Genomic DNA, 27,925 nt, shown 5'->3' with positions numbered 1-27,925 from the left:
GTAATGTTTGACAGAAACTCAAGCTGACAGGAAGGTTTCTCCTCGAATCGTTTTTTAAACTCGGCCTCGCACTGGGTAGGTGTCTGCACGGTCACAGGTGTGTTTGTTTTGATAGATGTGAAGAGCGGAGGCTTTAAGGTTGAAACAGAAAGAGACAGTCTTTATTCATTCTGACGCATTCCATACAAAAATTATATTTCCTGATTGGCTTGGCAAAGCGCTCTTTTGGCAACTGCTCGCATATCTCCACCACCCGTTAAGGAGGAACAGTGGGTTTCTGGAAGCTGCGCCTGCGCCCCTTTGTCAAAACCAGTCATGGATCGAACTAAAACCAATCGCAAAAATAAAGGTAGTAGGACAGCTTGTCTGACATTGTCTGTGTAGGTCCATATCCTATATGTAACTGCTGTCGGATATTTCAAGTTTCTTTTTTTTTTTTGCCATTGTATGACAATTTCATTTCTGCATGACATATACAGTGTAATCCTGACTGTACAAAACACTGTGCAGCCAGAGGAGATGGCTGGAGGTGAGGAGGGGATGAGATGGGTACACGGGAAGACAAGAGGAAAGAAGGAACTGAGATGAGCCATGATGCCAGAGTGATAAACTGCAGCTACGATATCAGGAGGTGAAGAGAACGAATGAACAGACAGTCAGCTGGATGGACTGGACTCCAGCTGCTGCCTGGCCGGATGAAAGGGCTGATGGGTCGTGGGAGAGACAAAAGGTGGGGGGTTATCCAGATGAAGAAGCAGTACAAAGGATGGGGTTGGGGGTGGGGGTGGGGGGGGGGGGGGGGGGGGTGTACCGACGCCCCCCTCTGTGTCCTATCGGTCCATTTCGTCCAGCAGGGGCGTGGCATCTCCAGCGATGGACATGGGTGTGCTCTCGATCATGGGGCTGGGCGACGGTCGTGGCGTCATCCTCTGGGCTTTCTTCCGCCCCTCCGCTTCTTTCTCCTTCAGCCACTGCTCCGCCATCTTGCCCCAGTCCACTGCAGAGGCGTTGCTGCTGCTGGCTCTGCAAAGAGGGAGGACAAAGAGGGAGGGGTTTCAGTTAAACACAGTGAAGGGTTAAATGGCGGCTGCTTGCTTGGCCCTAAAATGATGTGCAGACTGAGGGTTTAGCGCCATCTAATGGCAGAAAAACTGTCATTCAACAACAAAGCTATACAGCAGATGATCAAAAAAAACTTCAGTTAACAAGGTTTCTTTTTCAGGAGGCGCATGGTTAAATACATCAGGGCACCCAAACATGCTCCACAGGCACTTACTTTGGCTGTTGCTGCTGGGGCGTCCGTCCTCTGGATGAGGTGGAGGATGATGGCGTCCCGGAAGCGTGGCCATGGTGACTGCTGTGATGGCCGTGATGATTGTGGTGTGACACGTGGCTTCCGTGCGGGTGGCTGTGTGCGTGAGAGTGCGAGGACTGTGGGGTGGAGCCGGTGTACTGCGGCGTGCCCAGGGCCTGCTGGCTCGGTGTGGTGTAGGAGTAGCTGGGCGTCATCATGGGCGTCGCAATGGGCTGCTGGGGTGTGGCAAATACCTGCAGAGGAGGAAGTGATGGGAATGAAAGTGGCTCAATGAGTCAAAAATTTATAATACTGATAAAAAAAAGGCCTGTATCTCAACTGGCGTCCTGCATTTGGCGCCACGGCTTCCTTCATACCAGAGTTATGAAAGAATACTATTAAACTGCGCTCTGTTGTAAGCATCATTGTTACTGTTGTGCATTTCTGGATACGCTAACGTTATCTTTTCTTTGTCATGGAAGATTAAAAGTAGGTAACTGCTTCAGTGAATTTCGACTTCTTTTTCTCGCTGACCTGCTGTTAAATCCTGCCCTGCTCCTCTTTCTGGTTGTGGATGTATGTGTCTCGCAGATTACGCCTAATTTTCCTCACTGCATCTTGGTCAAACATCTCTCTAAGTGTTTTTGAGGGTTACGAAAAATCGCATAAAATTAAACCTGTTCCATAACTTTGATGACGGACCGAGTTTTGCAGTCAGACTGTTGACATGACTGACAAAATGTGAGGTTGTAATTATTTTAAATGTGCAACAATTTTGAACAAAAAGAAAAAATATACATATTTCCACAATGCAGGATGAATAAAGTAATTTGAAAAATCCCATTTTGTAACACATGCAACTTAATTTCAGTTGGACTTTTTTCTCTCAAACTAACCAATATTTTATATTTCACATGTTTTAATTTAACTGCATCAGGTTATAAAGTTTAACAATTTTGCATATTTTTGACTATAAATGAGAAACAAAATTATGTAATGGTAGAGTACAAAACTTTTTAGAAAACTTCTTTCAAAACCAACTGGCTGGTGTGAATACATTTCTCATAAATAAAACATATGAAGCGTGACCAAGTATAATTATATAATGCCTCATGTTATGTGGTAATATCTGAAAAGGAAAAAAATCAGCTGGTTTGATGATTTCCTAAACTGCGCCTTTCAAAAGCTTCCTATTTACCACGCTCACGGGACTTAATGTATCTGTGTTTGGTATCATTGTGGGCACCTACAGGTTATATAGACAAAATAAATATTAGTTTAGTCTGTTTGGAGCCACATAAATCACCAAAAACATCTGTCCTGCCAAAAAAGTTATCAAAATTAAAAGCAGCACTCACATGATAAGCAGAGGAGCTCCCTCCTCCTCCTCCTGTGCTGCCACCATAGCCGTACTGGCTGGAGCCCCACTGTGCGGGGGTGGTGTTGGGGTTCTGGCCCTGGCCTGTGACTGCGGCGATGGCACTGAACATCTGAGAGGTCATGTTGCGTGGGAGGGCGTTGACAGCTCGCGTCAAGTCTAGGGAGGAAGGAATACATTAGGCAATAGTAAAATCTACAACAGCTCCACTCATGCTGGAAGCATTGATTTTTGTGCGTGCTGGAGAGAGCGGGACTCACCTGCGATGTTGATATTGGCCGGAGTGGCGTTCAGGGATGCAGGTGTCCTTGTTCGGCTACTGTTGCTGGGAGTGATGCCTTTGACAGATGAGAAAATGTAAGATAATAACCCACTATATCCTTCAACTGTTGTAATATGGCCAGGGTTCCCTCACATTTTCATGGGCAAAATTTCCAAACTTTTCCATTACTTTCTTATGACCCACAATGAAAAACACTTTTTCTTTACCCACTTCAAACATATCAGATTCAAACTCAGCTAACATACATCACGTGAGGGAGGGAAGGTAGAGAGAAAATGAAGAAATGTATGTGATGGTAAACAAAACGTCACTCATCAAATGTTACGTCAACAGCTACAGAAAATAAATCCCATATAAAATTAAATTCAATGACTTTTCCTGGTTTTCCATGAGCATGGGAACCCTGTATAATGTTTCCATACCTGGTACAGGCTCTTGGTAATGATCCTTAAACCAACGGAAAAGTCCGTTCACTGTAGGAAATATCTGTGAACGGTAGCGGAAGCCATCCGGGGTAATAGTCACATACTCAACCCTAGATAAAAAGAAAAAAAAAAAAAAAAACAAAAAAAAAAACCTTGTTATCATTTAAAGAAAGAAACATCGAATAAAAAATGTCTTGGCTGTGGAGCAGCTGTGTGGGAGAGTGGATATGAATTATGATTAGTTGAGCAAATTGGCACGACAAGTGTGACATGACTCAGAGATTCAGATTTGCAAATCTGAGCCTCTGTAGTAGCTATAGCTGCATGTCACCATATGTCACTGTGATTCATGATGTTTAGAGTGCTGAATGGCATCGTCTGCTGTTTTTGTGGTTTAAATGTGAGCTTGAGCTGCTTTGGGGAAAAGCAAAATTAGAAGAACAGCTTATATGATCTTCCTAAAAAACAATGTATAGACTAATAGAACAGTAATCTCTCTCAATCATCACTAATGATCCACTAGAAATGTGTGGCGGTGTATTTATCTGCAGAGACTCTGCCCTGTGCCTGTATTTTCTTTTTTTTTGCTGTGGTTGGGATGTCTCTGGTTGTGTAGCCCGCAGGTGAGGTCAGGGCTGCAGCAATCAGGATTAGCAGCATGCATCCAAGAGGAAGCTTAAAAAAATGCTGTTATGAAAATTGAAGACACAGCATCCAAAACAACGCAAACATGGCGGGGCGAAATGCCAAGCTGACAGCTTGTTTCAAACACGCTTCAAAATGAGAGTGAATCTGGGGTTGGCTTTCACTCCTTCACAGAACTGAAGGAGAGGACAGGGATGAAGTGCGAGGTTGGCCTGTATTCTGTTGGACAGGCAGGTAGCAGCGGATAGCTTAGTTAGCTTGCAAAAGCTTTTTTTTGTTTGAATGTTGTCTTTATTAATAATCTTTGTCCACCGAAACCAGTGTGTGTATGAGGGTTTTTTTTTTACACAAAGAAACCAAAATATGTGATAAAATGCTTTACTGGTGCATCGTGTTTGACGTCACAGACTGGCTGAAAAACAGGGTGGCAGAAAGAGGGAAGGAGCATGAAGGCCAGTGAAAATGTTACAGTGATTACTTCTTTTATATATCTCTTACTGGTTCAGTCTCTCTCTCTCAGACTTGGTGCAGACTAAATTTTTAGCAATGTTCAGGCACAGCTCGGATGGAGACTGATAGTATTTTGTTGCGGCCCGTTATTGCATTGCGCAAGCCAAGGGGCTGAAATTAAGCATGTCTACCTGGTGGCTGTCCTTCTCGATCAAAGCCGACTTGAACCAATAAATATCCGTGACTATTGCCATTTGTTATAAGTTCTGGGAGAGAATGCTCACTGAATACAAGAGCCAGACGTTCGTGAATGTTAGTGGGGTTTTTGTCCACTGGGAAAGAGGCTTAACAGTAACAGACAAATCCTGCATGGTATTATTCAACATTTTCTGGCATCATTAAAGCGAATAATCAGAAAACAGAAGGGACAAAAACATTTTTGCTCACCGTGGTTTTCCACGAGGCTGGTAGCCCAGGATGAATTTTCCTGGCAGATCTTTACATGCCGAGATAAAGTAAGGAATGAAAGTAGGCTTCTCCTTCTTTGTCTTCATCAGTAAGTCCTCCATTTTCTATTTGAGAAAAAGAACAAGACAAAAGGACACATGAGAGGTGCAACTCTGCAACAAATGACTTGTGGAGTTCTGGTTTCCACAGTAAAAATAACATTAGGGTAGATAAGAATATACCTCCTTGCTTCCCTGGTTGCAGTCCTGGAAGTATTTATGCCCAAGTAAATCCCGAGCAAATGACGCCATTGGCTGAATGTACCGAGCAGTGATTTCATCCAGATCTTCAAACTCCTGCAGAGAACGCAAAAGACTCTTTAAAAACATGAAGCAGCCACAACAACACCGATGTTAAACAATACATTTTCTGCAGGTTTGGATCACGCAGGGCAAAGAGGAGTAAACTGCTTACTTCATTGTTGATCCACAGGGTGTGCCCCAAACTGAATGCGTTCTCTTTGCCTTCTTCTCTCACGTCCACGTGCTGGTAGATGCCATCAGCCACCTACAAAACATCACATGATCAGACTGAAATATAGAATGTCAAACAAACTCTTAACATTTAAGTAACGACTTGATTTTCCACATGCAAATGGTCTGATTTGCTTTAAAATTTTATTAATGTGTTTTTATTTTATCGTTTCTTACTTTCCAGGTGACTGTGAGGTGGTTCTCTCCCTTGCTGCTTGGTCTGATGATCAAGTCTCCCTGGTCCAGGGTCTCCATCATTTTCTCTGCCTGGCTGAAACTGATATTGTGGAAGTTGGGGTGGGCGATCACACGCTTTATATATGCTGGAGAGGCACAGAGAATGCAAAGTAAACAAATAACACAAATAACAATTTTTTTTTTAGATATTCCAATTCTAATAACTTATGTTAATCCTGTAATAATACTAACGCGTTCGCTGTTGTTTCTTTTTGAGCTCCTCCTCCTGTTTTTGGTCTTCGGACTCTGTATCAAAGTCATAGTAGCTGTCCTTAGGGAGCTTCCACTCATTGGCTTTGTCCATCAAATCCGAGGTGCGGCACGTGAGGTCGACACTGAATTTCTCAATGTCAATTTTCATGATGCGGCAGTGAACGGTCATGCCCACCTGGAGGAGGAGGAGGAGGAAGGGGAACAATGTAGTGTTACACCAGTGCCACAATAAAAAGAAAGACAGAAAAAGGTGACAATTAATCGTAGATGTCAGGAAATCTTAACTGTCACAAACAGGAAACTCTCAGAAACATAAAAAAAAGAAAAGCATCAGCAAAAGACAAAAAAGATGACAACAAAAAACAATGCCTCACCTTGACCCGCTCCTCAGGGTGTTTGACAACTTTGTCACTGAGAAACTTGGTGGGGATGAATCCTTGGACGCCGTTATCTAATCTGGACCGCACTCCAATGGCCTGACCTGGACACGAACCGCTGTCAAAGTGATTCCACACCTAACGCAGGGGCAAAAACAAACAAAACAAGATATTTAGATGGCAGACTGTCAGCCGTGTTCTAACATTAAAATGCCAAAAGGAGAAAACTCGTGTCTGTTACCTCACTGAGCTCAGGGAAGTTGTCCTGCTGGCAGAAGGGACATTGCCACAGCCCTGTAGTATCGTTACGGATGGCCTGGTCGTAGCTCTCTCCCTGAGGCCGCCGGTGAGCGATACCAGTTACTACACTGGTGATCAGTTTACCTGGAAGAGAAGGAGGAAAAAAACATCAACCACAGGCAAAAACGTTAACCATACTAGTAGAAAGAGCTGCATTTCTGTGTGTGTGGATTACCGATATAAAAGGTTTCTGGAGTCTCCTTGGTGAGCAGGTTGAAGACCTCCTCAGTGTTGGGGACTCTGTAGGCAACTCTCAGGTCTTTGTACCTGCAGCTCAGCTCTGCACGAATGTCATACAGAGTAATCCCTTTGTTGCCGTAACCCTACGTGGACAAAACGAAGAAAACCGGAATAAAACTTGAAAGGTGAGTTGATGTTTCTTTTGGCTTCACAGGTTTCTGAAACACTTGTGTCTGGCATGCCTCTTTGTCTGGACAGAGTATAAAGGTATCTGCACTGTAGGATTTTTTAGGCTGCTTGTTATAACTCTGGCAGCAGAATGCATGAGACATTGCTGCCGTCAAAGCCACAACACCCACACTGACCTGTCTCTCAAGCTCTTCAGCAAAGGCGTCCAGGTCCAGATCTTTGAGACGTTCTGGATTTTCCAAGATCTCCTCCAAAGCTCCGGCTGGGTTGGCATCTTCTGCCGACTCATCGTACTCGAGGGCGTCCACAGCCATCTTGCGAGCCCACTCGTATGTCTCAGGGTGAACACGAGATCCATCCAGAACCTCGATGTAGGAGTCGGTACTGTTTGGAAGGTTTGAAAGAAGAAAAACCGATGCTGATTTAAAATAATTCCACAACAGGCTGAATGGTAGATCGCAGCCATGTCTGACAATGGTAGATTCAACATCTGGATGGTCCGACTTTTTTAATGCTACTCAAAGTTTTGTTTAAGACCAATATTCCAATAATATTTTTGTCCAGTGAAAAAGTTTCATTATCTACGTTAAAAGTTTGTAAAAACAAAACTTTTTATGGTGGAACACATGGAAGACAATGAACATTTTACCAAAAGATATCTGTTAGGTTAACCAACATAAGGAACATATATAGATTCTGTGTTTCTCAATCTGCAAGTGAGACTCCACCACTTGGATTCTCAACATGACAAGTTTAAGAAAAGAAATGTATTAAATTATTTTACAAAAAAAATGTTACCAGTTATTTTGAAATCATACAATGCAATGTCAGAAAAAAAGATCATGTCATTTTTAAGACTTTCAAAAAATTACTTAAAGTGAATTTAATGCCAATTGAGGCCTTATTTTTAGATTGATGAATTCAATACCTTTAAAGACTTTCTGAGGATGCGCAGGAACTGGCCCAAGCGTGTAACAGAACGCAATATGGTACCAACCTGTCCCCAAGAGATGCTGTGTCGATCTTGATGAATCCGGCACAGTTGATAAAAACTTTGGGTCCCATGTGACACATTGTGACCAGCTGGGTTCTGTTTTCCAGGCGAGTGTTGTTCTGCTTCAGGATCTGCACAAATACAAGAACCATGATGCTTTACAGGTCAGCAGAGGAGGCACTACACTTTCAAAGATTACACAAGAGATTCATCAAAGCGCAAATGTGTACCTTGAGCAGGTGGGAGCCCTTTCTTGGTCCAAGACCGCAGACATACTGGACCAGGCTCTGAGTGTGAGGATGGGCGATGGCCCTGTTCACATCCACTCCAACCTCATTGACACGGTTGATGAATTCACAGTAAAGAGCACTGAGCAAATCTTCCTTAACCACATGTTCCTGAGAAAGAAGGTAAGAAAAAAAATAGAGTTTCTCAAAGCTGTGCTCTATGGAGCTGCAGAACATCGTTTTACTATTTGTTTGTGCCTGTGTGCTCGATGAGCTCAGGTGCTTATGTTAATTAATGAGCACTGTCATTATCAAACATAAAACAAACATGGAATCAGGCTTAATTCTTTGTCAACAGCATCTAGTTTTAACGGCCATTACTGATGATCAAGAGTTTGGAGAAGCAACACATCACATTATCATCTTGATAATGATTGATAGGTTAGTACATATTGCATATTACGAAGCAGAAAAGATTATTGAGGGGTTGTTTCCAGACTTCAAGCAACAAACTTTGCTTGCAGTATGTCATGGGCTCTTAATGCAACAAGAGAATAGAAAGTGCAATTTATCTCCTGTTACCAAAAGTCAAAAAATTTAAATCAAAATTAGCTTTAATGTCCAAGTGTGTACACATGCAAGAAACTGAATCTGTTTTTTGGGTTTTTGTTTTTGTTCTTTCTGTAAAAACACTGAAGTAGGCATTCAGTTAAACAGAAACATTTGACAACTATGTATGAATATAAATACCATGCATAAGAGCTACAAGCAACAAACCCCAAAAAACCCAAAAGTTTTAAAATTGTATCATTACACCCAAACTAATTCACTTAACGTGTCTGTGATGTTGCAGGAAATTGTGTAAATTTGGCTGTGATACTTTACAAAGAAAGCATGTTTCAATAATATATAGCAGTAAATAAGTATATAAATGGAGATAAAACACACAAATGCACTATCTCTTCAAAGTCTCACCTGCAGCGGGTGTAGTTTGAGGCAGAGAATATCATCATCACTGCTGCAAACCTGAGCGTACTCCATCAGGGGATCCTGGATCTTCCTGGCTATCGACACAGCCTGTCGCAGCAACGGAGGGTAATCCCTAAAATCAACCTGCACAGATAAAAAGGTGAGGTTATGTTACTTTATTTGTATAAGGGATGAAAAAACTTAAATAGTTATTATCAACTAAAAATGTAGAAATTATCTGAAATAAATGCACAAGCAAGAGAAAATGAGGGTAGAGATTATGGCCAGCCTTCCTATCTGCGCTGCACAGATTGTAGAGATTCGCTCAGAACAGCAATATTAATATTGAATAGCTTGCACTGCACATTCCTTACGTTAGTTTGTCGAAATACTTTCAAACATCTCTCTTATGCCTGGCCTTTAGATTGCATATCATCTGACTACAAATGATGAACACAGATCCATCTTTTTTTTCTACATGGATCTGTGCAAATATTTATACATAGCAATTACATAACTGCAAACCCATCCAGAAAATGTTAACTTTTAGTATACAGAAGGGTCAATTTTCATTCACATTTATTATCCATTTTCTTCTACAGAACAAAAACAATGTGCAAGTACTCTGTACTATACAGGCGTCCAAATCAAGTACTCCAGTACTCAAGTACTGATGCTCATCTCTAATTTTTGTCCGAAAGTAGATTTGGTTTGCAGTAGAAGAATTCTTCTTGAAACATATATTATAAACAACTGACAATAAAGAGACATGATACAAGTCAGGCTCCAATAATCCCTAATAAATAAATAAACTAATAATTAAAAAATGTTTCTAAAGCATCTCTGGCTGAAAAAGCAGAGGGTAAGTTGAAAATGAACAGCAACAAAGGCAGCATTGGGTCAAATCTTGGATCCATCACTGTGTGAACTTGCTATGTAATTGCCATAGTGAGTTAAACTACTCTTGTGTGTGTGCCTATACATGGTATGGTGAGGTGTTATGAATTTACCTCAGACTTCTTGCTGTTCATGTACAATGTGGCCAACTCATTGTCAACAAGTTCCACTCCCACCGCAGGCAGAGAGGACTCTTGTTCAAGCTCGCTGATGGCCCTCTTTATGTCCTCCATGATCATTTGAGCATCGCTGCGCACACAAAGCATGTTTTGAACATTTCAACTTCAAATCCATTACAGTTACTGCTCAAAATATGTACATGTAGCCTCCCAGCACATACAAAAAGAAATCAATTATTTACCGGTTTTCCCCAGCAACAGCTACCACATGAGGTTTCTTGCTTGACAGAAACCTCTTGAGATTTTCAATGTCGTGTGCCTGAAGATAAAACAAACAAACGAGTGATCATCTCAAAGATGCGTCCAGTAACAAGAGCATCTGTTGACTGCACACTCGCGTTCTCTGCTTGTACCTTCTTCTCTCTCTCGTCCTCCCTGAAGGCATTCCTCCTCTTCATAAAGTAGGGCAGACGTAAGAAGTCGACCACCTCCCCTTCCCCGTTGATCAGAGCACAGAAAACTGGTGTGTCTCTGTCGAAGTAAGGTTTATAAGTTAGAAACTATATCGTCACAAAAGTGTGTTTTCTGCAGCAAACATTGGTCTTATACAGTTGCAATTCAAATGTGCAGCATCGCTCACGCACGAAAGCGAGCACTCGGTTGTCAATACCAAAAATGATGGTAAAACTGATGAAAAAAATACTGGTGGGTACATACCTGCTTGGTGCATAGGCAACACCCAGCACCCGAATGCCCTTGCCCTGACTCTCATCCATCAGATCATCGTCTTCCTCAACCTGCTGATCCGGTCGGTAAGGAGCCACCTTTAGCCAGTTATACAACCGACGGCAGCAGGACTGTGAGGAGAAATGGAGAACAGAGGGTTCATAATGAGCTCTAAGGTTTAAACCAGGAAGGATCGTGGGCCTCCAGACTAATTTTTTCGTAGTGGCAAAACAAGTTCAGGGTCCGTCACGTGGTGCCATGCAGCCCAAAAAGACTTTTTCTCACACTGGGTAAGAGACATCAGTAAACTAGTGGATACATTTTTTTACCATCACAACCCTCACAAAATGATTATCGGGACTTGATCCATTCAGTCCGATAAAACTTATAAAGACTAGAAGAGCTGCACAACTGAATCATTTTATCCTCATTCAAGTTAACAGTCAACCAGAAAAAAAACAAAATAGAAAAGCCAGCTAAGCCAGCATAGGTGTTTAGTGTGCCTCCTCAGTGCAGAAGCAGTGCCGATTGTCCAGTTAATTTTATACGCAGTAGTTGAATCATTTTGGCTTCATGCCGCATTGAGCAACTCCCACAGGAATAAAAGGGAACTTGTATTCAATGCCTTATCCAGACCTATTTATTCATCCATGGTTTAAAACACTATATTGTATAACAATTCTATAATTATTTGGCCCTATAACTTAATTTTACAGACGTGATGATTTTGATGACTTTCTGTGCCTAACACTATAAATGCAGACAAATATCATGACAAATTACCCTGACAATGCTCTCTTTGGCCTCAATGATCAGTTTGCTCTTGAGCTCCTTGGCCATCTGAGGGTACAGGAACTGAGTGAGAGCTCTCTCTATGGCCAGAGTTCGTTGCCTGTTCCACTCCTGCACCTGGTGACTGAACTCATCTCTGTAGTAGAACTGTTTGATCTCATCAAAGTACGTCTGGTCCCCAGCATACCTGAGGACGAGCAGAGGGAAGACACAGAGAGAAGCAGAGACAGAGAAGAGTGCCTTAATGTCACCACAGTCATAATTCAAAAGCCCCGTGCTCTACTGGCAAGGATGTAGATAAAAACACAAGCTGCAGCTTAAAAAGAAATTAAACTCGGGGGATCTATCCTACTTATCAACCCCTTCTTTCCTACAACATCCAAAACAGATTTCTATACATACGCTAAAAATGGCACAACACTTCAAAGTCAAATTAGATCCTGTGCTTGGTAAACGTCCTGTGGCCAAGGAATTTCCTCCATCTGGTTGATTAAAAGTGACTTATTTTAAGTGGCCAGCCTCCCTGATCCTTGGTCTGCCTATAATCACATCTTATCGGATTTGAGGAGGTTCATCCTATGCAGATCTAGCAGACCAACATCTAGGGCTGTACCCGACTCTGAGCTATGTAAGTCGAATGTGATTCTGCTGTTAAATATGAATACTCGAGGATTTGTTTTGTTTTTCCATATACATTTTTACAGTAGAGTATGAATGCTGCATTAATGTGATATAGTAAACAAGCTAATGATGCTAACAGCAGATTGCAAATGTGCAACAATATTTTTTGCCAACTCTAGATGTCAAACAAAAGCCGGGGACTGTCGTATTAAATTGCTGTGAGCTGTAAATTCACCACTTCTAAGCAGAGGAGAGAAGACTGTGCTATCGTGGAGCCTTGCAGTGCAGAATCTCTCTTCCTCTGTGATGCTGCATCGCGTCGGCTGCAGCCTCTACCAAAGAGTAGTGTGACAGTCAAGAGCTGTCACTCCACGGCAAAGTCTGGGAACCAAAACCTCCCCAGAGGCACACGGCACAGCACACTGACTAGCAAAAAAACAAAAAAAAAAAACCCTGGCTGCTCAACATGAAGCTATTTTAGTCGACTGAGGGATCGACTGATGATACTAATCAAGGACTTTTAAGGGGCAGCCCCCCCAACGTCACTGAAAAGATCTTCCCTCATTCAGTTTTTTGTCACAAGCATTGTTACTGTGCTTACCCTTTGACCCCTATGAGGTCTATACAGATGTCAATGGAAAGCAGGCCCTCTTCCTCTGCCAGGCACATCTTCAAGAACTGATCCCCGTTCAGCTCCTTTACAGGCTTGTTCTTAAGATACTTGAAAGAGTAGGCAAAGTGAGCTTCGTCCACCTCCTACAGAAAGTAAGCAAAAAGCAACGCAGGTTTAGAACACTATGCAAGCTCAGAAACCTTTCTGTTTAGGGTTCGTTGTCTACGATTTTTGTCTTGTTTTCCAAATGTCTGCAATTACATGTACCCGTACCTTTTTGCCCTTCTTTGTAGGCTTGATGTTGATCTTGGCCCTCTCCTGAAAGGTCTGTCGGAGAACATGTCTGACCAGAGGTTCACGAGCAATCTGCATGGCCACCATGTACCTGGTTCCCTCCAGCACTGCCTCGGGAGTGCTGAACTGACTGCAAACATAATCTTTGGCCAGCTCTACAGGCTCAGCCGGGAACTGCTCTGTCTCGTGACGCTGGTAACTGTCTCTCAGATTTTCTCCAAACTGCTCTGGAGTTAACCCAAACTTTTTAGCCAAGCCATCTGCAGTAAGGAACAAACAGAAAATGAAGTTGAAGTGCTACCAGGCTAGGAAACAAACAAGCAAACAATGTACTCTGAGACTGTGGTGTGCAAGGTGGGAAAGGAGACTAACCAAGTCCTACGCTCTGACAGATGCTGTACATATCTCTACGAGACGCCAGCTTGAGGTCAGGTCCTTTCTGTTCTTCTTCTTCTTCTACCTCAAATTCCTCTTCTTCACCTAAAGAGGCAGACCGTCAAAATCAGTCATGCAGCAGCACTGTTAAAGTATGGCAAACATTCCTTGCCAAAAGTTCATTTGACTTTGAAATAAATGATTCTGTAGTTTTCATCTATCACCATATAATGACATCGTCAATTCAGGTGCATCCATCTTACCATCCTCTGACACTTCTTTGATCTTCTTGAGTTTCTTCTTACTGCCCTTTGCAGCATTCTGCATTTTGGGGATGTCTCGGCCATAGTAGAGCAGAAAGTGGTTGTAGACATCGCCCAGCTCTTCCAGAGTCTGCACATCTTTCAGCCTACAGAAAATGATCAAATAGGTTTAAATGAGGCAGAAAAATGAGTGGTGAGGATACATTAATTTCGCTGTGTATAATGGATCACTATGTGAACGTTATCACTTTAATTTCCTGCAGTTACGTCTTGATTAGTGCAGTCACATCCAATTACAGTACATCTGAGATTATCATTTTCAGAGAGATGTACCGCTCCATGTCTGCTGTGTCCAGAGGACGGATGCCATCAGCCAAAGGTTTGTCAGGGTCAGCCGAGATCTGCTCAAACTGGAAGGACTGCATCTTCTGAAACAGACGGGTCAGGTTCTGCTTCCGGGTCTTCAGCTGAGTCCACTGGTGGATAAAAATGCAAGTCAAGAAAGCAGAATTAGTACACGTGCGCAGTTGTTGAAAGCAAATAATTTAGTATTATGTAAAAGAATATTAATTAATCTTAGAGAAGATTATTATAGAACTGGCTTTGCACCCAGAGGATTCACATTTTCATACTGACTCCCAACATAAGCTCTCCTATGGGGTCGGGTATCATTTGTTTGGGTTTTTTCCGATACTAGAACTATGCTTTATGCTAAAACTGTGCATAAATAGATATCTTAAATAACAACAAAAACAGACAAAGTGGTTAATGACTCGAAATAACTGCTTTTTTATTGCAATGGCAAATTTAAACTTGAAATTGTTACAGTACATTAAACAGTTAAAAGTATACTTTACTGTTACCCAAGTTACACAACTACAATAATTAAAGACTAAATAACAGTTACGGGACTACTGAAATCACAATACGTTAGGATTTGCGATCTGGATCTGCCTCACTGACTCAGGAGAGACTCAGCAGACAGACATTTCCGTATTTTCTGTTTAGGAGCGGCCGAGATTGTTACTACAATGACTACAGCCTGATCAGTCCGCCTTAACAGTTCACCTTAAGGGAGCCAGGGAGGCTAACTTAGCTTGCTAACTTCGGTGCTAACCCCCTTCATTTTAAACAGCAGGTGACAAAAATGAAACAGGAGCCTGACTCGGATCTTAAGGAGCTGTACCATTTATTCACTGACAAAACAGCCTAAGCTGCTCACACATCAAACTGCTATTTAACTTCATACTCTGCTGCTCGCTTCGGACTCACTCATCAAAGTCACAAACACAAACACACAAACGCACACACTTGCTAACTTTATCTCCTACCCACACATTTGGCCCTGAAATGAGGCACAGATCTCTGCGTTATGATTTGGTCCGATGGTAGCAATCAGGAACCAGAACCCAATCCTACTTTCCTTATCTATTCCTTCTGCAAAAACAAAATATCAACAATACCTTTTCATCCCACTGCCACACCTTCCACAGGTCATTGATGTTTAGCTCTGGCTCCACATACTCTTTCCTGTAGAAAGCTATGAATGGGACCTGGAAAAATAAACATGATAATATATAATTTTTTTACTTAAGTGTTACATTTTTCATCCCCTCTTAAAAAATAATAATTTGTTCAGAGAAAAAGTAAACATGTTAAGAAAATCATAGGGTATGGTGTGCTCACTGTACCTCAAACTGCTGATTCCTCATGAAGTTGAGGGCCTCTTTGATCTTGGCAATGGTGCTGGGGCCTTTCCTGCTGAAGTTTGTGGTTGTACCCCGGTCTAGATAATCTGTGCTCTCCTGTTTAGGGCATGGGAGAAAAAACAAGAAAATAGCAAACGAATTCAAATTATGTATCCTCTAACCAGGTATCATACCTGAAAACCCAAGGAATTGTTTTTTAACTTTTGGTATATGCATTTTTCCCCGAGTGTGTATGGCAAAGGTCATACCTGCATGGAGATAGTGAGAGTGGAGAAGCCATGTCTGAAGATCCACTCTGCTTCCTCTTCTAGCTCATCATCCTCAGCGGGCTTTACAGGGATGGATCGTAACTATAAGACGGAAAACAGAATTAGGAAGACTCAAAAACACAAAAAAATAAGCTTCCAAGGCTTAACTGGTTACTCAAAAACCTGTCCACTCCTTTTTATCAGCAGTAATTAAACACGGACATAGAAGAAGCTGTAATAAAGATCCTTTATGTTCCATGTAAGAATGTAACAACAGCAAATTCAACACTATTAGCATTAAAAACACAGACAAACACACACACACACACACACCTGGAACCTCTCAGGCATGTCTGTTGAGCGGATCTCATTGTCTTGGTCAGTCATGTGACTACTTTCCAGCTCACTGGGCTCGTAGATCTCAAAGATGCTCTTTCTCCCTTGCCTCCTCTTAGTCTGCTTCTTGGGCCGGTCCCAACCCTCTTCATCCTGATCCTCCTCCTCTTCCTCACCCTGGTCGTAAGCGTCTGCATCAAAGTCAGCAAAGTCAAAGTCGCCACCGAAAATTTCTTGGGCCTCCTGGAGGGCTCTGTGGGAAGAGGACCAGCGAAGAGGAGGAGAAGCAGTGATTACGTGTTTCACTTCAATCGTGTCTTAAATCAGCTTTCCATTGTGTTTATAGTCTTGTTTCCAAATATATATCAATATTTTTAATTTCATGAATGAGGATGCTATTTGAGCCCTGTTAGATCACTTAATGTAGCAAGGAAAAGCAAGGCTAAAACAAGCTGCTTCTAAAAATAAGAAATCTTTTAAAAAGCCAAATTTGTTTTAATGTCTAGATTTGCTGTATAAACCACGACACTCACGCATCTGTGTATCCCGAGAACTTCTTGCCCCTCTTCTTGGTGATAGGTTGGCCGTCATCATCCACAATAAAATCGTCTATATCTGTGGGACAAAAGCACACATTTAACAACTAATTCATTCTAAAGCACATCTTCAACAAATCAAGTTTGGGACTGAGTTTACATCACTGTTTTTTCTCTATTATTTATCTTAGATACTCTAAGACCGATATAAAAATCCCTCATCCCTGCCCTACCTGACTCCTCGTCCTCTCCTTCTTCCTCATCTTCTGCGTGGTGGAGAGGCTCATCGACAGCCTCGCCTTCCTCCAGCTCGCCCTCTGCATCACCATGAAAGATCTCATCTGCGATCAAGTCCTTCTCGTCATCATCTTCTTCATCATCATCAAGTGTTTTTACACGGTCATATTTCTTCTTCTGTGACACGAGACAGGCACAGCATCAGCACTGCCATCTTTTTCAAATGTGAAAAGCTACGGGTAAAAGTGCACACTGTTACTACAGAGAAAGTAGTGGTGAGAAACTGTTCTTACCCTCCTTTTCACTTTAACACCCAAATTTTCCTCAATGAGGTCCAGATCGTCGTCATCCAGGTAGTCATCATAATCTGCAAAGAGGAAAAGTCAGAGGAAACAACTTCAAGTCATATTGTATTTCTACCACTGTAAAAATAAAAAAAAACAATGTTTTTGTTCTTAGGTGTCATACGCATTATTATTTGTTGACCAAATTAAACGTTGAGATTTAGACAAATATATTCAAATCTTTTTTTTGGGTACCTGTATACTAGGGGTGGTGGAAAAAGCTGCAATATTGCTGCTTGCAATATTTTGAGTGGAAATATTGTATTAATACAAAGTATCGATTTTTTAAAAAATTATATCAATTATTAGTATTGCAAATACTAATGAAACTTTCAGTTGCCAACTACAATAACAAAATCATATTCTTTTTATGTCCACTAGGTACATGTTACTGCGATTAAATGATTGAAGTGAGATGACAACTTCATATTATTAGATACAATTTTTTAACTTACTTTGCAGTTAAAAAAAGGCACAAAAAAGATATAGACAGCAATATACTGATTATCATAATACTCAGCATTTCGCAAAAAAATTTTAAGTCGCAATAACACTGTATCATGATTTAAGTCTTGTGATAATAGTGTTTCGTAGGGCCTCTGGTGACTCTGGTACCATAGTTCATTCATATTTTCAGTCAGCATAGCTACTGCAGGCAATTATCTATTTACTGGGTTCAGTCCAGGTAAATGCAGCTGACACAACACATCCATTTTCTTTAAAAATGAGAAAACAAATATATGAAGGATGATTATACACCACACCGGCAGAGGGCTAACATTCAGCACCACCTGCCAAGGTTAATGCACCAATATGTGCGTGCATCTGGTTCCACAACATATGGAGCTGAAAGAACAAAAAAAGGGAGACAACCTGTTGTTTTACCTGCCCAACAAACAGAGGCCAGAATTAAGTCTGTTCTGATGATTCAGAAACGTAATCCATCTAGACGGATCTCTCAAATTTACTTTATCTATCATGTGTAATATCCTACTCTAAATGAGGAAAATTTGCCTTGACTTTTTAAACATCCCATGATCTCATATCTATCTATCGGTTTGTTTTTTCTCTCTGTGTTCTACTCTTTTTTTATTTTTTTTTTATCTACTTAGCTTATTGTCCCTATAATGTAAAAAAAAAGGTCCTAATAAAAAGCATTAAAAAAGAAATTATTTAATGTTGCTTTCACATTTATGGTTCAGCACAGCAAAGTAGTAAGTAAGACTCAGAAAACTCATTAAAAATATATATGATGTAATAGCAGTATTGTATTATGGCGATAAACCTTGAATTTGCACTTTGATCATTAATTCTGTATTATATTGGGAAATCACTGCAGAGTGGGATACCTAGAAAAATACCATTATGAGGTCAATTGTATTATTTCTGCCAGTATATTATTAGGACCTGATCTGAAAACTGTTCAGACTGAGGTTCTTCTATCTAAAACATTCATATTTTACAGCACTAGGAGTCGGCAGTAACACAAAGGAGTTTAAAACTCAGATAATTATATATTGGCCAATTTAAAAAACAAACTATCTTGATCCCTATTTTTTTTTTTTTTTTATTGTGACAAAGACACATATAAAGCAGGACATTTTACAGCTGAAAAATCAATACGTAGGTGCTCTCTAGTCAACAAAGTATGTCAAAAGGACACCTTCACTAAACTACCTCAAACTAAGTTTAACATTCCTGACCTACAAATGTCTTCAACCGACATATACATGTCATATATCACTGTCAATTCTGGTGGCCTTTTTTCTGTTTTCCTCGCTGTATCACAGTTTTCCAAATTCATAGAGTGTCAACTATTGAGCTATGTTATGCAACTTCTCCTCTTGTGATAAAATTCCACGGCGATGGATGTTCAAAACATTAGCAGGTTTATTTGTATTGCAGTCACCGCACTAGCCATCATTTTTCCCTATCAAAGGCAACGTAGGCGTGATATGCGAGCGATAATGGAGAGGCAAGCCCCTTGTGCGTGGGCGCAGCCATGTACATGGGATTCCAAAAAACAGCACGAGGTTTAGAGGAGCTTTCATTGGGGAATACTTTAAATTGACCACTACCTGTAAAAACAACATACTGTATGACAGCAGTAACGCTTCAAAAACATATGATGCACTTACTGCGCTTTTTACGTCGATGCCTCACTTCCTCCTCTGAGTCACTCCCCCCTCCACTCCCACTTCTAGCATGCTCGTCCTCATCCTCCTCCCCTTCCTCATCTCCATCGTCAATGAGTCCGCGTAAATTTCCCTGCTCATCCTGGTCCTCTGTGTTCTCTTCTTCCTCTTCATCTGTTGAGAAATTAGAGATAGATAAGCGGTCCACACATCATGCAACCCCAGCCTCTGAAAAACAAACCCAAAAGTGAACAATTCAAATCTTACCATCTTCCTCCATAAACCTCTGGGTCTTTTTGGGTTTTAGGTCTTTCTCTTCAAACTCCTCCTCTGACTCCTCAGCCTCACTCTCAATAAAGTCTGACATGACTGCTGCTCCTGAGAATAAGTGCAAAAGGCTTTTAGTAAACATTCAACATCATCCAAGCATCACTTCGTTTTCCCAAGCTAGTCACAAATACAAAAGCAAAACACACACAATAACTCATGCAGCATGTTCCATAGTCCTATGCTGTGATCGCAATTTCACCCAATAATAGTCCCTTTTCTTTGATGTTCTGCTTTAAGGTGGAAAATTAATCGGATTTCACACTATCTGACAGTATTACAGATATATCCCTTATTAGTGTGTTCCAGCTCTTTATTCAAATATTTTAGATGGCATTATTCAAATAGGGGGTCAACAGATTGTTGGCCTGGCCGATTATTGGAGCTGATATTTGGCATTTTGCCAATTTTCTGTATCGATTAATCGCAGATAAAATTAATGAATTAAAAAGTGCAAAGAAAGTGTCAGCATTGGAGGAGCTTTTACTCTGTAAAACCTCAGGAAGCTATTTATATTTATTCATTTGAATTTACACCCAATTTCATAAAAAAAAAAAAAAAAAAGTTGCTGGGAATGTGCTGTGTAGGATGTTGAAAGTCTCAAGTTTTGATTAAACATTTGCCAAATGCTTTTAAAAAAAGTTTTGTGTTCGAGTTTGTTATATTTAAAATTCTAAATACTGACAGATGTTCATTTTAATGTAAATGTATATTGATTCCAAATATCAGTTATCGGTCTCATTGACTTTTGTGCCAGCTACAGAAAATAACTAACAAATAATAAAAATTTAGTCTAACATATTTGGTACATGTGTAAACTTTAGAATCTCCTCCACAATTTAAAATAGTGCTCTGTGGCTTTGAGCCATATATTACTGCAAAGCATTATTTTTCAGAATAAAGAGGTAAACCATGCACGTCTGTTTACTGTATACTCTTTGGAGTCCATTCACACAAGCTGTATGATATTGATTGAATGTGTTATATATTTTTAAACTCCTTAGTAATATTTACGAGGGAAACATACGAAATAGCCCGAACTACACATGCAGGTGTTGCTACTTTTTTGGCACACTCACAAACATGTTTGATCTGTATTAATGCCGAAAAACGTTGAATGAATATAGCAATACTCAACGATGTTGTATGATCGTATTAATTTTTGACACTGTGATAGTTTTCACTCTTCCGTAGTGTTATAATGTCAGTAAATTAAAATAAGACTGGATTTAGGTGGCGAGCTTTAAAAAAAACACCACCTAACAATGTCGCATTGCGCACACACAAGACCGAGGGAGATGACTAACCGTACACACGACTTGTTTTCAGTCTACCTGCATCTGACATTATCAAGATTGTAGTATTAAGTTATCTCCTGAGCAGTGGAACAAAATATATTAACAATAAATTGGGAATTTTAGTCAATAACACTAGCTTGAATTATTATCCCTGTGAGCTAGCACCCATCATCTTAGCTAATACCTGTGCTAGCAATCCAAGTTAACTTGCGAGCAACGCTTAACCAAGTGACTAGTCTTTTATTTTCAAATTGTTCATTTGACTTTATAACAATACGTTAACTTTCAACAAAGGACAATTAACCTCGTATCATCGTTACAGAAATAAACCAAGGCCTCTGAGCCAACTTCGCAGTCTAACGTTAATGCTTTAGCATAGCGGTATCGTTACGTTAGCCTAGCCTAGCATTAGCTGGGACGACAACAACAGCCAGCTGCATTAGCCTTAGCAAGCTAACAGCGGTTAGCTAGGCAGCACAATATAAATATCGAAAATGACCACGGTGATGTTGGACTTACACGTCTCGCTGCGGTGGCACGCTCCGTATATGTCTACAATAATAACGGGATTGTGTTGTGTTTTGTGTTTCGGGGAGCTTGTACTTGTAAAAAATGGCCGATAGCGAGCAGCGTGATGGCAATTCCGGGATGCAGTGAGGGAACAAGCATCCCTTTCGGTTAGCGGGGTGCCGCCCCCTGCTGGTTCACCTTGATTATTCACAAAACTAAACCACTAAATACGACCGCACAATATAACCGCTATTAGTAATTAGTGTAAATATTTTCATATTAATCATAAATATCAAAATATCTCACAGTGACGCTAAATAAACACAAAACAAACCCAAACCCCGATGAGATATTTGCAGTACCACTCCGCTCCGCTAGGGGCGCTGTTTCCCGAGCTTCCGCCTGGCGTACGGTACCTCTTTAGTGACGTAGCGAAAAATGATACAAATCTAAGAGAGGTATCGGCTCAGGATTTGGTAGGAATGGGTAACTTAGAAGGTGCTCTTCTTTCTCACTATTTACCAGCCCTTTTATTGTTGTTTTCCTGTATATTCGGACTGTCAGTCGGTACGGAGCTGAGTTTTGTGACATGTGGATCCGTCCTTAAACTGTTAAATATAAAGCACAATGTGAGACTACACTCGCACGACGTACGCTACGGGTCCGGTGAGTTTTCTGTCATTGAACGATTATTACGCATTAATTACAATATTTTACCAATACTTACCTCTATAATGGAGATGGTGTGATTGAAAGAAACCTGTAAATGACTGGTTTCTATGCTCAAAGGTTGACAGTGTCAGTTTGACATATAGTTAATGTTGACTCCATTGTGCTCACAGTCTAACAGTGCCACATGTCTAAGATTGGTGACACAAAACGTCCTTTAGTTAATAAATACAAGGCAAAGATTTACACAAATGATGGTAAGATTAAGACAGTAAATGGGAAAAACATAAATGTAACGATTTACGACACCATTTTCTTTAAACCAGCTAAATATTCAAACAAAATAGTTAACCTCAAATTAGAGCATTTAAGTTTGAATCTAAAAACGCTCGAGGCAGAGGTATTACAGTGTTATATTTTTCTTTTTTGTTTTTAGTTTTGTTTTCAACTTAGTTTAGTTTCATTTAGTTTCCGGAGTGTCTTATTGTTTAAAAATGTTTAGTTCCATTTTAGTTTTTATTCCTTTCACTATTTATTATTATTATTATTATTATTATTGTTATTATGGGAGTATTTGTCGGGATAAGATTCAACCCTATAAAACTTGGATTGACATCAGTTTTCTTATGCTGCTTTAAGACTCCTTTCACAAGTATTTAAACCTTTAAACCCTGAGCAAAATTGTTTGATTTATTTAAAAAACGTGATAAAAAAAACAATGAGAAACTTGATAATAAATGCGTCACAAATTGTAAGAAATGGACAGATTTAAATGTTTTCTTAAGAAGCTAGGAAAAAATGTTTAGGGAAAAAAAGCTAGGGAAAGGTCATTTATAAAATCCTGATAACATATTTAATGTAAAATTGTTAGAGTATTTTAAGCACTTTTTTGAGGTCATCAGGTGTTGGGTCATTTCTTTTTTTGCCTTCTTCTGATGTTTTTGAAAGAAATCAAGCCAGTTTTCTCAGGCATGAAATGGTTTAAAAGGTTGGAAGGGGTGTTATTACAACACAAAACTGTGTGAAGGCAATTGACTCACAGTCAAGTAAACATCCCAGTCACAATGAAGATATGCACCAATGCTTCCTCACACTTGCTGTGTTGACAACTTTGACCAATCTGACAAAGACTAAAACTAAACCACTTTTCTGTGTGGTTTTATTTTATTTTAGTAAGCTTTTTAAATACAAAGTGTTGTTTCAGTTGGTTGTATTTGTCTTAAGTCTATTTTGTGTTATTATCTCAGTTGAATACATTTTTTTCCACACCTAGTTTTAGATTTTAGTTAAGATTTAGTTACCTGTAATAACTTAAATTCAAGGCGAATACACAGTTGTTGTCCAATGGCTCAAGCCAATGGCTGTTTGCCCACATGATTTCCTGAGTTCAAAGTCAAACCCAATTCAACAATCATCACTTCCACTCTGTCAGTGTTTTTACAGACCTTCATGAACAAATGTAGTAATATTGGCCAACAGTCCAAAACTTCATTAATCAAATTTGCTTTTTTAGCCAAATTTGTTCTTTAATTGCTCACAGTCTCCCGGTATGTTCACTGTGAGTGTCTCTGTAACAGTCCTCCGCTCACTGTGTGTGCTTCTGTGTGTGTGAGACAGGTAGCGGGCAGCAGTCTGTAACAGGAGTGACTGCAGTAGAAGACAGTAACAGCTACTGGAGCGTCCGTGGGACAAGCGACGCCTTGTGCCATCGGGGCACCCCGGTTAAGTGCGGCCAGACGATCCGTCTAACACATGTCAACACAGGCCGTAACCTGCACAGCCACTACTTTGCCTCCCCGCTGTCCTCTAACCAGGTGGGTGCTGCGAGAGGTACACGGGGGAAGAGGAGAGGTTTGATTTATTATTCACATCTCTACCTGCATTGTGAAAGGACTTTAATGCCTTAAAGATGGTTTTGACATTTCCAGATTTTGTGAATTCTGTGAAATGTCTGATAAATCACTTCAACCCTGCCAAGTAAAAGCCACTGAGAGATTAATTGTGGTAATATTACTAATATGCAGACAGAGATGTAAAATACCCAGAGGCTGATACTCACATTTAGTGAAACCTAGACCAACACTTTGAGGCGAACCTGAGTTGACAGCAGCTTTTGCACTTCAGGAAATCTGTTGGAAAACAGCCTCGGGTCAGCAAAAACCTCTCCAATACTGAGGAAGTGTGAAAACACTGTCTAGCCAAAGTGTAACAGGGTTGGAAGATGTGTACAGTGTGATTATAGAAATTTGTCAGCTGTCAGGCACGTTGTACTGTTTATACCAAGGTAGCTATTCCTGAAACATCCCTCAGTGTATTACATGATTGTGGACAATGTTGTAAATCAATAGACAGGTCAGCTTTATGGCGCTTTTGCATCGTTGCATCAGTGTGATGAAGTTTTTTAACAGATCGGCATTGGCAGAAAATAGACATTCTTAACTGGTTATTTCATCTGGAATCTCAACCACTTTTCCAGATCATGCACCTAATCATGTTTATATTTTTTTAATCACTACGGTGATATAAAATTACACATACCACAACAGAAGATTATGTACATAATGAAGGATAAAATAGTACTTTGCACATCTATCTCCAACCAGGTGTGAAGGAGAAGGTGAAGTAGGACACAATTTGCAGACAACTTGCACATACTGTCTAACTTGCAAAAAAAAAAGAATATAGATGTATTTATATTTTTATATATTTATTGGGATGTGTGAGTAACTTGACCTTCACTGGGTAAACAGTCTTGTTGCTTGTTAAAGTTCTAGGTACTGAAATTAAATAGATTTTTTTTTGTTGCAAGTAACACTGTGCTAGAGTTTATATGTTATGGGCATAACCCACAGTGACAGTGCAATATGCATCATAGCCTGTGTGGCCTCCCTCATCTAATCAACAAGTCTGATACATTAGTAACAGTGATATCAGTGGGTCAGGACCATAAACACGCCGGCGCGTGGTGCGCCACGTAGGAGGAGTCTGCACACCATTTAACTGTTATTGTAGCTGGTAGATCAACGGATCCGCTGCTAAATTTCAGCGGCAAGAGCTGCGTTAATGTCACAGTGACCACATGGCCCATACAAACACAAACACGTCAAAAGACATCGATACGACAGAGAACTGATGATGCCTTAAATAAAATCATGTGAACATCACTGTCCATGTAGGCAACTGTTAACTAGGACAGCTAGCATTGCTTTTGTCTTGTAGGACGACATTGTTGTCTGTTTTTTCAGCTGACAGTTACGTGGTCTCTGCCACTGGCTGACAGATTACGCTCCATTTAAACAGCTTTCCCAGCTCTCGCCAAAATATTAAACAGCGCAACGGCGCACTAAAATGGAGCAGATCCAGCACAACCTTCAGTGGAGATTAAAGGGTGTACAAGAGCCAATAAGAAGCCAGCAAGTATTAACTAAACCAAACATGCTGTAATGATCACTGTGTTTGGATATCTAGCTTTGTAAATAGTCTGTGAGTGTTATTGCACAAATAACTTTCATGCAAAAAATGAAGACAGCTGGTGAGTCCAGTTTAGCAGCAGGGAAAATGTAAAGGACAGAAGCGAGGTAAAAGATTAAACACAAACACAGATATTTATTTCTGAAGATTAACGGGATTGTAAAATGGACCCATAAGGCCTGAACAAAAGCAAGCTAACTTATCCTCTCCACTACTCCTTGTCCTTTAAACTCTTTCTCACCTGTCCACAGGAGGTGAGTGCATTTGGCGATGAAGGGGAAGGAGACCACCTGGACGAGTGGACGGTTCAGTGTGGGGGATCTGTGTGGAAGCGAGAGGAGGCTGTCCGCTTCCGTCACAGGGCCACTGATGCGCTGCTGTCAGTGACAGGGGAGCAGTACGGACGGCCGATTCACGGTCAGAGCGAGGTTCACGCCATGTCGAGCCCCAGCCAGCACAGCCTGTGGAAGGTCATGGAGGGCATCTTTATGAAACCCAGCGAGAACCCGGCGGGCAGCCGGGACTACAGTCACCAGCACACCGAGTTCTGAACTTTTCTTCTCCACTTCTGTCACCTCTCATTTTCCTCTCTGTCTACCATCAGTGTCCTACCTCTGTCCCTAATTACGCCTGTACCAGCAACCTCCGGTCTCCCTTTTCTTTCTCGTCACCTTTTGACTGTCATCTTCTGAGAAGACTGTGCCAAAGTCTGTCATGGATCAGGGTGCTTCACCTTATCAATCCAACCTCTCACATTTATCGTGTTTTAGGAAACACTACTTGAATCCTCAAAGATCCAGCAGCTACACACAGAGAGCTAACAACATTTAAAATAGCGTTATTGTTTGCCTTAATGGGTACAAGTAGACATAAAGGTATTAAAGATGCTGTATTAATGTGCCACAACTAATCTAATCGCAGTCTGTGATGCTTTACATCCTCTCCGCTGTTATTGTTAAATAATAAACATCAGCAGTAACATCACAACACAGAAGCAGCACAGGTTTTCAGATCAGATTTAAGTTAATGAGTGAGTCTCGTATTTTGTTGGACTTAAAAAAAATTGTTACACTTGTGCCTTTATCCTTTTTTTAAATGTAGTAGGTGTTTACATTGTGGAGCCTTTTAAACTTTTGAAAACGTCAGAATTTCATTGTGTTGTTCTGGTATTTGTAAGCCATATACGTCTCAACGGATAAGCAGTGTTACCAGGGTATTTTTCCCCCTTTAAGTCAGATTCAGTATAAATGATCTAGCACCAACTGACACCAGAGAACAAGCAGTTTTGTGTGTGGTTTTATTTTTTTGTACATTATTAAAGTGGATGCTGTTAATTGTTTGATCAGCGTCCGAGTGCTGCAAGAAAATACAGTGTTTTAGGTTCATGCTTTTGTGTTAGATCAACTCTTCATTTCAGAGGTTCATCGAACATGCAATGAATACCTCATATTAAAGTGATTTATATGCATAACAGTATCAGTGTGACTATTTGATTTTTTTTTTACTTATTCATCTGGTTTCGATTACAGTTAAGATGATCTTGTGACTTGACAGGTGGTCCTTTCTGCGTGATCACTGATGACACCAGCAGGGCTGGGTATCGTTTAAAAATATGCAATATCAGTACTAATAAAGTGATACTGATACCTAGTAGTGTAGTCAGTGTATTACATACAGTAGATGTCACTCGCCACGCTGCCAGGTTGGAGAAGCAGGCTGGAGTCTGACACAGAAGCTAAGCAATGTGCTGCTGTGGAGGGATCATCAATAAAATTTATTTTAGCCACTTAAAAAAAGCCCCACCTAAAAAAGTCAGTTTAAATGTAGGCTATATTTGGAATATTTTCACTGCTTTACCTTTCCATCAGACAGTTATTTCCAGTGGGCTCCTGAAGCCGTCATTTCGCTTTTTTCAGAGCCAGACTCCACCGTGAAAAACTGTGATATAACGTCTGAATTGAAAGAAGTGATTCAATGCTGAACATAGAAAGTGCTGACCTGAAGCTGCATTATTTGTGACTTTGGTGTTTAAAGGGATTAGTTCTGATTCACCAAAGTAACAAGTAACAAAGTAACAATAGCGCAAACAAACTAAGTGATTGATGCAGCAGCTCACGTGTTCAGTGACCCAAAATGACTTTTTTTCTCAATGAAGTCTGGTGGGTTTGATGACAGCATAAATGTTGAAATAAAGCCGTTCATGGCTTTCATGTTGAAATGGGTTGTTTGACAGCAAGGTTGTCAAAGGTGAAGTTTGAGGACCA

At 40.6% G+C, this 27,925-nt stretch overlaps 2 protein-coding genes across 2 annotated transcripts; one reads left to right on the top strand and one right to left on the bottom strand.

Moving 5' to 3' along the window:
- Positions 1-699: 699 nt before the first annotated feature.
- supt6h (SPT6 homolog, histone chaperone and transcription elongation factor) lies at positions 700-21,661 on the bottom strand. The gene is made up of 37 exons (XM_042498659.1): positions 21,531-21,661; positions 19,654-19,764; positions 19,390-19,560; positions 17,201-17,274; positions 16,904-17,084; positions 16,668-16,749; positions 16,132-16,387; positions 15,799-15,900; positions 15,533-15,646; positions 15,305-15,394; positions 14,175-14,317; positions 13,842-13,987; positions 13,576-13,683; positions 13,183-13,463; positions 12,898-13,052; positions 11,667-11,862; positions 10,875-11,014; positions 10,571-10,688; positions 10,400-10,476; positions 10,152-10,287; positions 9,148-9,285; positions 8,176-8,343; positions 7,949-8,076; positions 7,128-7,335; positions 6,758-6,905; positions 6,524-6,666; positions 6,280-6,420; positions 5,885-6,080; positions 5,633-5,778; positions 5,397-5,489; positions 5,165-5,278; positions 4,923-5,047; positions 3,378-3,490; positions 2,933-3,010; positions 2,653-2,831; positions 1,277-1,548; positions 700-1,023 (listed from the first exon to the last, which is right to left on the bottom strand). Exons 2-37 carry the CDS (start codon positions 19,751-19,753, stop codon positions 831-833), a joined length of 5,253 nt encoding a protein of 1,750 aa, XP_042354593.1. The 5' UTR covers positions 19,754-19,764; positions 21,531-21,661; the 3' UTR covers positions 700-830.
- A 307-nt stretch (positions 21,662-21,968) lies between these two features.
- Positions 21,969-27,134, top strand: sdf2 (stromal cell-derived factor 2). The gene is made up of 3 exons (XM_042498660.1): positions 21,969-22,187; positions 23,808-24,004; positions 25,913-27,134. The coding sequence occupies exons 1-3, from the start codon at positions 22,004-22,006 to the stop codon at positions 26,210-26,212; spliced, it is 681 nt and encodes a 226-aa protein (XP_042354594.1). The 5' UTR covers positions 21,969-22,003; the 3' UTR covers positions 26,213-27,134.
- Positions 27,135-27,925: the final 791 nt, after the last annotated feature.

The sequence above is a fragment of the Plectropomus leopardus genome, chromosome 13 (genome assembly GCF_008729295.1).
Source record: "Plectropomus leopardus isolate mb chromosome 13, YSFRI_Pleo_2.0, whole genome shotgun sequence".
Lineage (NCBI taxonomy): Eukaryota > Metazoa > Chordata > Actinopteri > Perciformes > Serranidae > Plectropomus > Plectropomus leopardus.
Note: the sequence above shows the minus strand (reverse complement) of the source record. Positions and strands in the feature narration are given on the sequence as shown.

Excerpts from the sequence above, each read along its gene's own strand:
- supt6h (XM_042498659.1), bottom strand. The coding sequence starts at position 19,753 with ATGTCAGACTTTATTGAGAGTGAGGCTGAGGAGTCAGAGGAGGAGTTT. Across the intron at positions 11,863-12,897 it reads GACCTCATAGGGGTCAAAGG|GTATGCTGGGGACCAGACGT; the intron begins GTAAGCACAGTA and ends GCTCGTCCTCAG. Across the intron at positions 9,286-10,151 it reads TGAACAGCAAGAAGTCTGAG|GTTGATTTTAGGGATTACCC; the intron begins GTAAATTCATAA and ends TTATCTGTGCAG.
- sdf2 (XM_042498660.1), top strand. The coding sequence starts at position 22,004 with ATGGGTAACTTAGAAGGTGCTCTTCTTTCTCACTATTTACCAGCCCTT. Across the intron at positions 22,188-23,807 it reads CGACGTACGCTACGGGTCCG|GTAGCGGGCAGCAGTCTGTA; the intron begins GTGAGTTTTCTG and ends TGTGTGAGACAG. Across the intron at positions 24,005-25,912 it reads CCCCGCTGTCCTCTAACCAG|GAGGTGAGTGCATTTGGCGA; the intron begins GTGGGTGCTGCG and ends ACCTGTCCACAG.